The sequence below is a fragment of the Nerophis lumbriciformis genome, linkage group LG09, assembly GCF_033978685.3.
Source record: "Nerophis lumbriciformis linkage group LG09, RoL_Nlum_v2.1, whole genome shotgun sequence".
NCBI classification, from domain to species: Eukaryota; Metazoa; Chordata; class Actinopteri; order Syngnathiformes; family Syngnathidae; genus Nerophis; species Nerophis lumbriciformis.
In genome coordinates this window covers 24,050,001-24,062,596 of record NC_084556.2, presented here as the reverse complement: position 1 = coordinate 24,062,596, position 12,596 = coordinate 24,050,001, and the positions used below count along the sequence as shown (strand labels likewise).

General features: G+C 39.1%; 1 protein-coding gene across 3 annotated transcripts in view; it reads right to left on the bottom strand.

The window, feature by feature from the left end:
* Positions 1–625: 625 nt before the first annotated feature.
* The window catches only part of ophn1 (oligophrenin 1), a 54,731-nt gene continuing 42,760 nt past the window's right edge, over positions 626–12,596 (bottom strand). For all 3 annotated transcript variants that reach the window (XM_061962134.2, XM_072913817.1, XM_061962132.2), the window contains 9 exons: positions 12,485–12,543; positions 8,715–8,820; positions 8,482–8,641; positions 6,864–7,026; positions 5,869–6,117; positions 5,633–5,777; positions 2,950–3,000; positions 1,335–1,377; positions 626–1,272 (listed from right to left, as the gene is read on the bottom strand). In XM_061962134.2, the coding sequence (XP_061818118.1) occupies positions 1,261–1,272; positions 1,335–1,377; positions 2,950–3,000; positions 5,633–5,777; positions 5,869–6,117; positions 6,864–7,026; positions 8,482–8,641; positions 8,715–8,820; positions 12,485–12,543 (988 nt within the window). In that variant the 3' untranslated portion in view covers positions 626–1,260. The remainder of the gene's footprint in view (positions 1,273–1,334; positions 1,378–2,949; positions 3,001–5,632; positions 5,778–5,868; positions 6,118–6,863; positions 7,027–8,481; positions 8,642–8,714; positions 8,821–12,484; positions 12,544–12,596) is intronic.

Sequence of the window (12,596 nt, the reverse complement as noted above, 5' to 3'; positions counted from 1 at the left end):
GAGGAATGGGCGAAAATGCCCAAAGATAGGTGTACATACTGTAGGTGCTTAGGTGGCATCGTATTCAAAAAGACTTGAGGCTGTGATTGCTGCCAAAGGTGCATCAACAAAGTATTGAGCAAAGGCTGTGAATACTTATGTACATGTGATGTTTTCATCTTGTAGTTTTAATACATTTGTAAAATAAAAAATCATCGCATACATAAATTAATAGACGTCCTCACAAATATGAATATGAAGCATTAAATGCATTGGCGAAAAAGTGAATTTTGAATCCTTGCCTCAATCTTTTTTTACATTGTTGAAATCAAATGTTTGCAAAGCCCGAACAAAAACCTCTGTCACCAAAGTATCCACAACATGTAGAAATGTGCGTACGTGGAGCCTGAAGATGGCGTGAGGCAGCGCACATTACGTTTATTTCACTCTTGATACATCTCATCTTTGCTGTGAAAAAGGGCGAACGTCAGGTTTTTGTGTGTACGCAAGCTTAATACATGAGACCCCTGGTGAATTTACTTGAAAGGGGAAAACTTGTAGTCAATTATTACCTTTAGTGACACCCTCAGTTGTGTTATTGATATGGCATGGAAACAAAAGAGTAGCAGGCTTCTTTGTCAGACTATTCACATTGTTCATATTTATTTGTTTTCTTCGTGAAAACTTGAGGAAGCAAACACAATTTTCAAGATGAAGGAAAAGAAAACATGGAGAATCAATATGGAACAAAACAACAACAAAAGTAGCTTAAAATGTGACCCTTTTTGGAAGTGCAAACAGAAACATTTGATCAAAGGTTGACCTAGGAGGGCAGGAAATACTTTAAAATATTCCCAGTTTGTGTCAAAAAGAGCAACACGTTTATCTTATGAATACTGTACTGACATTTTCAGGTTCATTTTGGACAAAAATCTATTGGCCATTTTTTTTCTTAAATCAGTGTTTACGGTGATAATATAAAAGTGCACTTTAACTATTGTTAATCAAACAGGTTAAAGAACATTACGAAGTGTTTTGAGACAATTACAAGTTAGTCGTCTAAGTAACCAATCAATACTTTTACCGTAGACTGTATAACAAAAAGGAACTCCTTTCACTTTAGAATAATGTTCAAAAACAAAAATGTGCCTGAACATTCAAAAGTCACTGCTTGTGTTGCTTTTTACAACACACACACACAAAATGGAACCTGTTCAGCGAGTTGATGTGCGACTATTCACACATTGAGCAGCTTGCCGTGTTGAGGCCACAGTGCCTTTTCTAGCTTGAATTCTGAGGAGAGACAAGACGTGTCATCAGAAGACACTACGATGAATAAAAAGTGCAAATCTCACCTCTTTTTTCACATTTGTAGCTGCTGACTGTGAGACTGGATCACTACATGGAGGAAATGCAAGCATGTTACATCTTACATGGACGTACTGTTTTCACCTGTGGTATATTTGGATGTATTTCAAGTAAGATGCAGTATGTTACACAACATGAGTATACCAAAACTTACTGGGATTGAGGCTGTTACTCACATAAAACTAATCATGTATTCAACTTGATTAATAACTTGGGAGTGCATGAGAAATCAATGAAGTAAATGAGCACAACACCGCAGCAACAGAGCCCATGTTGTAATAGTGGTGAGGTGCAAGCTGCTAAGTCAGCATTATTATTGCTGCTGCATGGTAATCAACACTAACTAGCTGAGGAGCACAACCAAAATGTAAAGCCCATGCGGAGGGGGCTAAAGCTGCTTAATGCTGACCCATTAAAAAGCAGGAGGTTGCCTACAGCCATATCTGTTGTTTGACCCAGCATTAATTCGAGACCTCGGTGGGCATTTGCTTTTGAAGACCACACAGTTTGCCACTATCTAAGACATTGAATGTATTTATTATGAAGAATTATTTTCTGTCATACTGTGTGTGCGTCTGTGTATTTCCTTCTCTTCTTTGTTTTTTGTGTGTGTGAAGCACTGTTTGCCACTTGCCTTTGTATGAAAAGTGCTCTATAAATAAAGTTTGATTAGATTTAAATCCTTGTTCTGCCGTCCACACACCATCCCTTCATCTGGTGCTCATAAGGAAGACACGACTACCCGAATGGAGAGAGTCATTTTGGTGAGAGTGTTGTCTGACTCGCTGGATACAAAAAGCTCCTCAAGCCGTATTAAGACAACACTTAGCTGGAGACGAGCGGAACGTTCAACCAGGAATATGCAAATTAACGACCCTCCTACACCCTAATAAAGAAACACTGCTTTAAACTGACTTTTTTGTCTGCCTTGTTTTAAATTGGTTTTATTGCGGACACTAAACCATATTTATAACATAATTATTGTTATATGTCATAATGTCACGGCTCCTCAGTTATATTTGTCAAAGGGGCTAGAATTTTTCTCAGCAAACAGTAATGGTCAGGGTCATTATTTTTATTTTTTTTAAACATTCAAAATAATTACATTAACAGAGTATAAATAATAATATAATAGTAAAAATACAATCAATATTTGAATAAAAGCAATACGAATGTGAAATGTTACCATACCCCAAAGCATCATTACATTAATTTGACTATGAGTGAGTTGTTTAGTCGACCTGAATATTCATCATCAATCATCTAATAATGTCAATGATTCATGTATAATTTTATCCACGTTTAGAATTGATTCTGATTTTAAATAGATATATTTTTTTTATTTTTTACTTTCCTTCCAAATTGTTCCACTTGAAAGCACATAGTGTGAATCCAGGCTGAAGGGTTCATCTAAACAACACTGATTTTAATATTTTAATGCTTTGCATATAAGACTGCACTACATACATTTATTTAAATTTTAAATATATATATATATATATATATATATATATATATATATATATATATATATATACATATGTGTGTGTTCCTTCGCAAGATATATCCGCATGTAAAAACTAAAAAATAACTTTTACGTACCTGCTAACTGGCTTTGAGGCGTTCTCAAAAAATTTCATTTTCGAGGCAACACTGTGGTGGAAAAGTAGAACATACGTCACAAATTAAAATTTTTGTAAATTTGACTTTTTTTTTATGAAAGTGAATAATAATTGTCCCTGAGCAGCAATAGTCACCAACAAAAAAATACACCTTTTTAAATCGGAAGTGTCAAATAAGTTGGCTGGATCATTTGAATCAGTGGCTTAAACAAATTAATTGATACATTTTTCAGTACTGCTAGATCAGAGGGAATTATTAGAAGTGGTGTGGTGGCGTGTATTAGTAGTGGTGTGGTAGCGTGTAATAGAAGTGATTTTGTGGCGCATATTAGTAGTGGTGTGGTGGCGTGTATTAGAAGTGATGTGAAATGTATTAGTAGTGCTGTGGCGTGTATTAGTAGTGATGTGGTGGCATGTTTTAGAAGAGGTTTCGTGGTGTGGCGTGTATTAAGAGTGATGTGGTGGCGTGTATTAAAAGTAGTTTCATGGCGTGCATTAGAAGTAGTGTGACGTGTATTAGTAGTGGTATGGTGGTGTTTATTAGTAGTGGTGCTGTGGCACGTATTAGTAGTGGTGTGTTGGCATGTATTAGTAGTGGTGTGTTGGCGTGTATTAGTAGTGGTGTGTTGGCGTGTATTAGTAGTGGTGTGGTGGCGTGTATTAGTAGTGTTGTGCTGATTTGTATTAGAAGTGGTGTGGTGGCCTGTATTAGAAGTGGTGTGGAATGTATTAGTAGTAGGGTGGTAGCGTGTAATAGAAGTGATTTTGTGGCGCGTTTCAGTAGTGGTGTGGTAGCGTGTAATAGAAGTGATTTTGTGGCGCGTATTAGTAGTGGTGTGGTGGCGTGTTTTAGAAGTGATGTGAAATGTATTAGTAGTGCTGTGATGTGATGTGGTGGCATGTTTTAGAAAAGGTTTCGTGGTGTGGCGTGTATTAAGAGTGATGTGGTGGCGTGTATTAAAAGTGGTTTCATGGCGTGCATTAGAAGTAGTGTGACGTGTATTAGTAGTGGTATGGTGGTGTTTATTAGTAGTGGTGCTGTGGCACGTACTAGTAGTGGTGTGTTGGTGTGTATTAGTAGTGGTGTGGTGGCGTGTATAAGTAGTGGTGTGGTGGTTTGTATTAGAAGTGGTGTGGTGGCCTGTATTAGAAGTGGTATGGAATGTATTAGTAGTGGTGTGGTGTGTATTAGAGGTGTAGCATGTATTAGTAGTAGCGTAGAATGCATTAGTAGTGGTGTGGCGTGTATTAGATGTAGTGTACCATGTACTAATAGTGGTGTGGCATGTATTAGTAGTGGTTTAGCGTGTATTAGTAGTAGTGTAACGTGTATTAGTAGTGGTGTGGCGTGTATTAGTAGTGGTGTGGCGTGTATTAGTAGTAGTGTGGCATGTACTAATAGTGGTGTAGCATATATTAGTAGGGGTGTAGCGTGTATTAGCAATGGTGTGGCGTGCATTAGTAGTAGTGTGGCATGTATTAGTAGTGGTGTGGCATGGATTAGTAATGGTGTGACGTGTATTAGTAGCAGTTTAGCGTGTACTAATAGTGGTGTAGCGTGTACTAGTAGTGGTGTGGCGTGTACTAGCAGTGGTGTGGAGTGTACTTGTAGTGGTGTAGCGTGTATCAGAAGTAGTGTAGCGTGTTTTACTAGTAGTGTTGCATGTATTAGAAGTAGTGTAGTGTGTATTGGTAGTGGTGCGGCGTGTATTAGTCGCTGTGCAGTATATATTAGTAGTAGTTTAGTGTGTATTAGTAGTAAAGTAATGTATATGTGAGTAGTAGTGTAATGTACATAAGTCATAGTGTAGAGTGTATTGGAGTAGTGTGGCGTGTATTAGTAGTGTAATGTATATTAGTAGTAGGGTAGTATTTATTAGTAGTAGTGTAATATATATTGGTAGTATTGTAGCGTGTATTACTAGCATCGCGAACAGTAGTCTGCCCTTTGTTTTACGCCAACAACTTCAGAGGACAGCTCCTGAAACGAGCAGGCTTCGCTACACATCTCAAAATAACTGCTGGCTTTCTTCCAACTATCCATCAGTCAAATTCAAAAATGTGAACTGTAAGTTTGTCTTCAGCGAATTAGCTAACCTTACATGATGTTAAGAGGGGGGTGAAAGGTTAGCATTGTAGCTACGCTAGTGTTTTTTTGTCCTCTCATCACTCCTTAATGTTACATTGTTGTATGTGATACATGCTTTTCGCAGGGCATTCAATCCACCGCAACTGGACCGTTTGGTGTGTCTGAGAAAACGTTTCGCCTCACAACCAAGTACACAAACACAGCATTAAAGCTATTGACATGCATACGGTGTATTCTTAGTCGTTTATAGAAATCATGAGCCACCATGGGGCCAAATAAAGTTGTGAGTGCCAGCAAAAAAGATAAAGTAGGTGAGAAACACTAGTGAATTAAGAAATAACTTTCAGCAAAGCATCCTCACCCCTCACTATTTCTCGCCGTCTTCAACAAAAAGAGTCTTCAATCAAAGGTAAATCCATTTCATTCATCGTCTATATGCATTTCACACTTTTTCTTGCATGTTTTGTGTTGGGAAGTTGTTTAAGGAATGTTGAGAAATGTATGATTGTTGATAACCACAATGTTTCCCACCAGTCACCTTGGTGACAATGTTGTGTATTTGTTAGCCTCTTACTAAGACGCTGCGGCTCCATCGCTGCTGGCAGTGCTCTGGATCTTAAAAGAGGGTGTCCTAGATGGGGGCTCAGGAGGCCTTGTCGGGGGTCTACATATGGGGGGTTTCTCTGTGGGCCTTGTTTTGATGGGACCCTCACATTCCGCTGGAAAACACAATACAATATTGAAATAGTTACAGTATTGAATTGAGGATGGATTTTTGAGTCATTGGTGGAACATTGTTGGCTGCTGTACCTTTAAGAGGAGGTCTCCTGCTCTGGAATGTAGGGAATCCAGACTCCCCGTTTGGCACTGAAGAAGACTCTGGTCTTTCTACTTTAGGGACATCACAGTCGCCTGGTCTGGTGGCTCTGTGCACTGGCGCTTGTCTCCGAGGAGGTTCTCTGGGGACGAACGGAGCGTAGTTTGGGGATTTGGTCCTCTGCAGGGGGACAGGGCTCGCTGATACGTCCCTTTCGACCGCATAGTCGTTACTCTGGCCATCTGTTGGACAGCGGAGACAGTAACAATGATCTTATACAATATGATCAGAATCACAAGTAAGACAGTAGGCAAAATTACACATGCCAAGTTTCAACAGGAAGTGGAATTAAATTCATTGCAATTGAGATACATTCCTGACTGCCAAAAAAACAGAAAACATGTAGGTAACAAAACTTTTGGCTTTAAAATAAAAAAAATACTTTTTAATCAACATACACCAGGGGTACCCACACTTATATATTTATATATATATATATATATATATATATATATATATATATATATATATATATATATATATATATTTATATATATATATATATATATATATATATTTATATATATATATATATATATATACATGTGTATTATATTATATTACAAGCGAAGAATAGGAATAAAAATTTTGCACAAGCCTGACAGACTTTTGAATCAATATCCTGTAGTACCTGTACAGTCGTGCTTATTTTGCAAAGCAAATGAAAAAAGCATGGAGGGAAATGTGGCAGGTGCTCCCAATATCTCTGCCACACTTGGAAAAATGGGGCCACACCCTCTCTCTTTAAGAGTGCTTTAAATGCCATAATTTAGCATAAATCACCGAAGAAAATATGTAAAAAATGGATGTGTTGGTGATGAAAAAGAAGATTAGGTAGTAGTTAGAAAGTGATGTGCGGCAAATTCAGGATGGGTAAATGATGATGATGATGATGATGGCGGTCAGGCCAAGAGAGGCTGATAATTACTTTCAGTGTGCTGCTGCAGCGGCGACTGGAAGCGCTCGTGACTCAGAGGTGGATAAAGACGAGGCGGCCGCTTGGAAATGGTGATGGGCTGCCGCTTTCTCGGGGTGATGCGTGGAGGAGGGACGGGTGGGGCGCTGCTGTCCTCTGGCATATGACTGAAAATCTGTGATCACGACAAAAAGCACTACTGTCCTCATCATGTACGATCTTATTGGACACATTGGAAAACCTACATACAAACTTATTGCTGACCTCATGTGTCTCATAGCCTTAAAAATAAATGTATTTGCTCTATAGTCAGAATTTGAGACATATACTGAGACAATCTGAAACTAGCAGCATCGCACCTTTTTGCTGCTGCAGAGAAAGAATAATTCATGCTTAGAAATTATGACCAGTAGAAAGGTAAAAAATACTCAGATTTGAACAAACAGACGGGTTTACAGACATGTTTACATTCATTACATTACATTAGATGGCAGTAGTGTATGGACTATGGGTGTGTTGCCTTAGCCAGGAAGTAGTCTTTGTCATTAAGTTGAATGTGCCAGTATTTTCTTTTGTTGAGTCTTACAAAGTGTCCATACATTAAGTATTATTTATTATCAATCAATCAATCAATGTTTATTTATATAGCCCTAAATCACGAGTGTCTCAAAGGGCTGCACAAGCCACAACTACATCCTTATTACACACCAGCTGTATGATTGTAACGTGCATCTTAGTTGTAGTTTTCATTACCACATTTGGAGGTGTTGATATTGCTATGTAAAATCACTAATACTAATATTTAGCATGTCTATTGCAAATCCCATGTAAATTAGCATCAAGCTAGTGCATTTTGAATCGTGGAGCCTTACTTTACTTTTGAGCGCCTTTTTCTTGCTTTTTTGGCATGGAAAATTGCTACATCGAGACAGTCCGACTGAGTGCTGACTGCTCGTTTCAAAATATGGCACCGTCTGATTTTACGTGAATCGGTAACCGGTAGTACTGAGACTTCAGTCGGTACCTATAAAAGTACCAAATTCGGTGCCCAGCCCTAATGGATTTGAGACACCACTACACTGTCAAAATGTACACCCTCAAGAACCAAGTATGCAGTGTAAGGTGTGTTATTAAAGTTAAAAAGTTAAAGTACCAATGATTGTCACACACACACACTAGGTGTGGCGATATTCTCTGCATTTGACCCATCACACTTGATCACTTCCTGGGAGGTGAGGGGAGCAGTGGGCAGCAGCGGTGGCCGCCCCCGGCAATCATTTTTGGAGATTCAACCCCCAATTCAAACACTTGATGCTGAGTGCCAAGCAGGGAGGTAATGGGTCCCATTTTTATAGTCTTTGGTATGACTCGGCCGGGGTTTGAACTCACAACCTACCGATCTCAGGGCGGACACTCTAACCACTAGGCCACTGATGAAGTATTCCGTTTGAGAAAAACAGCCAAAGAAAGAGTAATTAGTAAGCTAACAAGAAAAATGTATCAATTTACTGCTTGCTGGGGTACGGTGTCTATTTGAAGGGAAGAAATATGGAGGCATATTGAGGAGACAAATATGTTAGTTGTCCTTCCCCAAAAGCCACCATCATTACATTAAACTTAGCAGCCTTACCTTGTTGTATTCCTCGATCAAGATCTCCACGACAATATTTTGGAATTTAATATCCAACATGGCGGCCACCGTCTCCTCCTTGGCTCTCATCAGCGTGGGTCCGTAGATGACGGCCATGTTTGAAGGAGTCATGAGGTTTTCTTCGCTGTGACTGCACACGCTGCGGACAAAATCAGTAACAGTCTCAATCATGACGGTAGAAAGCTGAGCGACAAAGTGTGACAGCAACTCACACCACCAAGTGTTTGATGAGCATCTCTAGCATCTCTCGATTTCTCTCAGGCAGCTTGTAGGTGAGGGAATGGATTTCACTCAGTCGAAAGTCAAGACTGTCAGACTCTGATAAAAAAAACAAAGTGATAAACTAGATATAAAGTCCACATTGAAATAAACATGCAGTGTAGACAATACTATCTGGAGAAACTGATTTGTGTACTGTTGATGGAAAATGCTTTGAAGGAAACTGGAGAGGACATCCTGCCAGGTTAAAGGGAATGTTTTATAAAATATCACTAAAGTCTTTGTCTTGTCCCACTTTTACAACTAAATAACTCAGGTTTGAGGTTTCCTTCCAAACTGATCTTCTGAGGGGAGGAACCAAGCGTCTTTTCGTGTCGTTCTCGCTATTTCAGGGTCTAAATTGGCTGTCAAAGTGTACCAACTTGCCAGAATACATCCTCGTTCTTCTACTTTCCAGGTAAAAGGCATGATAAAAAATCTATAATAAAGTTTGACGAGCAAGGAAATGAGGAAGCAGCTGATAAACATAAGATAAACATAGGCACACAATGTCATGTCTCGTCATCATTAAATGGCCCTGATATGTCAAAAGGCATTAAGAAATCATGTTCTTTTCAAATAGCTTCATAACTGATAACGGTAGTTCAGCCGGGATATGTTCATTTCAAAATTAGATTTACGGCCCCAAAATCTTGTTATTGTTTTCATTTCGATGCCCCACCCTCCACCGTTTGACCAATTAGAAAGCCTGTGAGTGTGACACATCCAGGTTTCCACTTACACACCGTCCTCTTCGTCGAGCTACTGCCACTGGTTAAGTTACTAAACATGTCAGACCTTAGTAAATCTAAAAGGCGTTGTTACGATTGTGAACTTATTCATGACAAAGCCAGGAACAAAACAAGGATTCGGGGATGCCTTTGAAAGATGGAGACGATTGAAGGCGGAGAATATTGTTTCATCTGACGCCAAACTTGCTAATTTCCTCTTTGATAGGAAAGTCAGGCATTTACGTTTTCTTATTACTTGTAATAAATGGAAATGGAAATTTCATATGTAAACTATATTGTCCAAAATGGTCTATGATCTTGTCTAACAAAGCTAGTACCGTATTTTTCGGACTATAAGTCGCAGTTTTTTTCATAGTTTGGCCCGGGGGTGCGACTTATACTCAGGAGCGACTTATGTGTGAAATTATTAACACATTACCGTAAAATTTCAAATAATATTATTTAGCTCATTCACGTAAGAGACTAGACGTATAAGATTTCATCGGATTTAGCCATTAGGAGTGACAGATTGTTTGGTAAACGTATAGCATGTTCTATATGTTATAGTTATTTGAATGACTCTTACCATAATATGTTACGTTAACATACCAGGCACGTTCTCAGTTGGTTATTTATGCGTCATATAACGTATACTTATTCAGCCTGTTGTTCGCTATTCTTTATTTATTTTAAATTGCCTTTCAAATGTCTATTCTTGGTGTTGGGTTTTATCAAATAAATTTCCCCAAAAAATGCGACTTATACTCCAGTGCGACTTATATTTGTTTTTTTCCTTCTTTATTATGCATTTTCGGCCTGTGCGACTTATACTCCGGAGCGACTTATACTCCGGAGCGACTTATACTCCGAAAAATACGGTATGTTCGTGCAACAAATGCTTAGTGTGATGCCCAGCTCCTAGTGCAATGCTTAGCATGCTAGCCCGGTCAATGACACATCGACATACAGGCTAACAGGGGAAATATATGCCCGTTAGCCTGTATGTCGATGTGTCATCCAACTGACAGGGCAAAGTATACTTTCGACAAATAAAACCTATGTGGATATGGGTAGTGTCAGTGCCTATTTTGTTCTCAATATGCTGATACGCTGAGGAAATGCGTTCCAACATTAGCACAGCTAATTGTGGTTTCTGGTACTGTATGTGCAACAGGCACATATGGGGTGGTATTTGCTTGGCACAATATAATGCATTACATGTAATGAATTGCTACTTTGTGTATTGACATGGTAGAAGGCTATATGATTTATGCGTAACGTGGTTTATCCGTAACGTGGGTTGGCTCATAGAATCGCACTCTGCACTGAAAGATGGTGATGTGCGTAAATGGAAGAGAATGCAGTGTGTCAGGTTGGATGCAACATAGACTTATGCGTAACGAAATGTGGCGGTAATTTTGCTGTTGGCCTTGGCTTGCCATCAAAGTACGCCTATGCGATATGTAATATAATATATATTATTATATACAATTATTTTGATGGTGGTCTGTGCGGTCAAACTAGACATTTTAGCAGGGTAATGCCAACAATCTGTCCTGGCGAAAATATTGCTGCCTAACTTTGCAAATACATTTGGTTAATCGACATCACTAAAATGTGGCATAATTACTTAGTAAACTATCTTGCAAGAAGCATAAACAAGAGAAATATACAGCGTAGGACTCGTCAATTGCCATTTGAAGTTCCTTAGAGTAGCAGTAGGATTCAGCTGCGTATCTGGCAACCTCAGTCATGGAGAGTGGGAGGGGACGACAGAATTTTGACTGTGATTGCAGTACCATTTCTGGCCACATATTTATATATGGCTCGTTTAAATAAAACCTCTGTCTTGTTTTTAATGAATAATTGGGCCTACTATGCTACTGTATTTTAATGCTGGTCATTATTGTGGTAGTTAGAGAGCCAAGAGATTTCTGAGCTGGCACTTGGTTAAAAAAGTTTGAGAATCTCAGCAATATAGTAATGTTGCCTGAGGCTGAGCCAATCAGAGGCCATGATGCTGAAAAGTGCACACTGCTTGCACCCGCAAAGCAGATCTACTAAGGTCATGTGAAAAGGATTGTGTCTCTTCAGTGAGCAAAAAAAGGAGCGCAATCTATTTAATGTGTCTGTCTTCATTAATATGCAGAACATATGCTGATCATCAAAACGTCCACAATACTGAGAAGAGAAACTGCAAATATTATCATTTACGGAAAACCACATATTGCGGTCTGGAACCAATTAACTGTGATAAACAAGAGACGACTGGATACAGATATAGCATTCAAAAAGTAAAGGGTGTGAGGTGCCACTTTGATACTTTTTATGCATTAAATATGCTAAAGCCAATCCGATATACAGGTATGTAATATATGGTATTATAATCTATATAAGCTTTGTGTTGTATTTATCCATCCATCCATCCATTTTCTACCGCTTATTCCCTTTGGGGTCGCGGGGGGTGCTGGAGCCTATCTCAGCTACAATCGGGCGGAAGGCGGGGTACACCCTGGACAAGTCGCCACCTCATCGCAGGGCCAACACAGATAGACAGACAACATTCACACTCACATTCACACTCTAGGGCCAATTTAGTGTTGCCAATCAACCTATCCCCAGGTGCATGTCTTTGGAAGTGGGAGGAAGCCGGAGTACCCGGAGGGAACCCACGCAGTCATTTAAAAAAATCAAAATTAGTGTAATATCTAATATATCATTAATGAAATATTTTTAGGCAGTCAAATAAGAAACAAGCTGGGGGCCCATAAAAAAATAGCACTTTGACCACCCCTGGCTTGCAGCATTTTTGGTTTGAAATGTGAAAGATAGTTTGCAGCAATAATAGTTCCATTTTTTAGTCCAGTTATCAATCGATTATCTGATTCATTCAGATAATGTTCCAAGACATTACTTACTATGTAGTGTACTTCTGCACCGATAGAAAACTTCTTAGATCTTAAAAGCAGAGGCGGCCACAAAATGCGTCTTACTTGCAGCTAACATGAGATCTCGGTGCAGATCGTAGGTCATCAGAGGTTCACAAAGGCTCCTGTGGAAAAAAAAGAACAGGGTCTTAAGTGTGCATCTAAACATAAATGACTG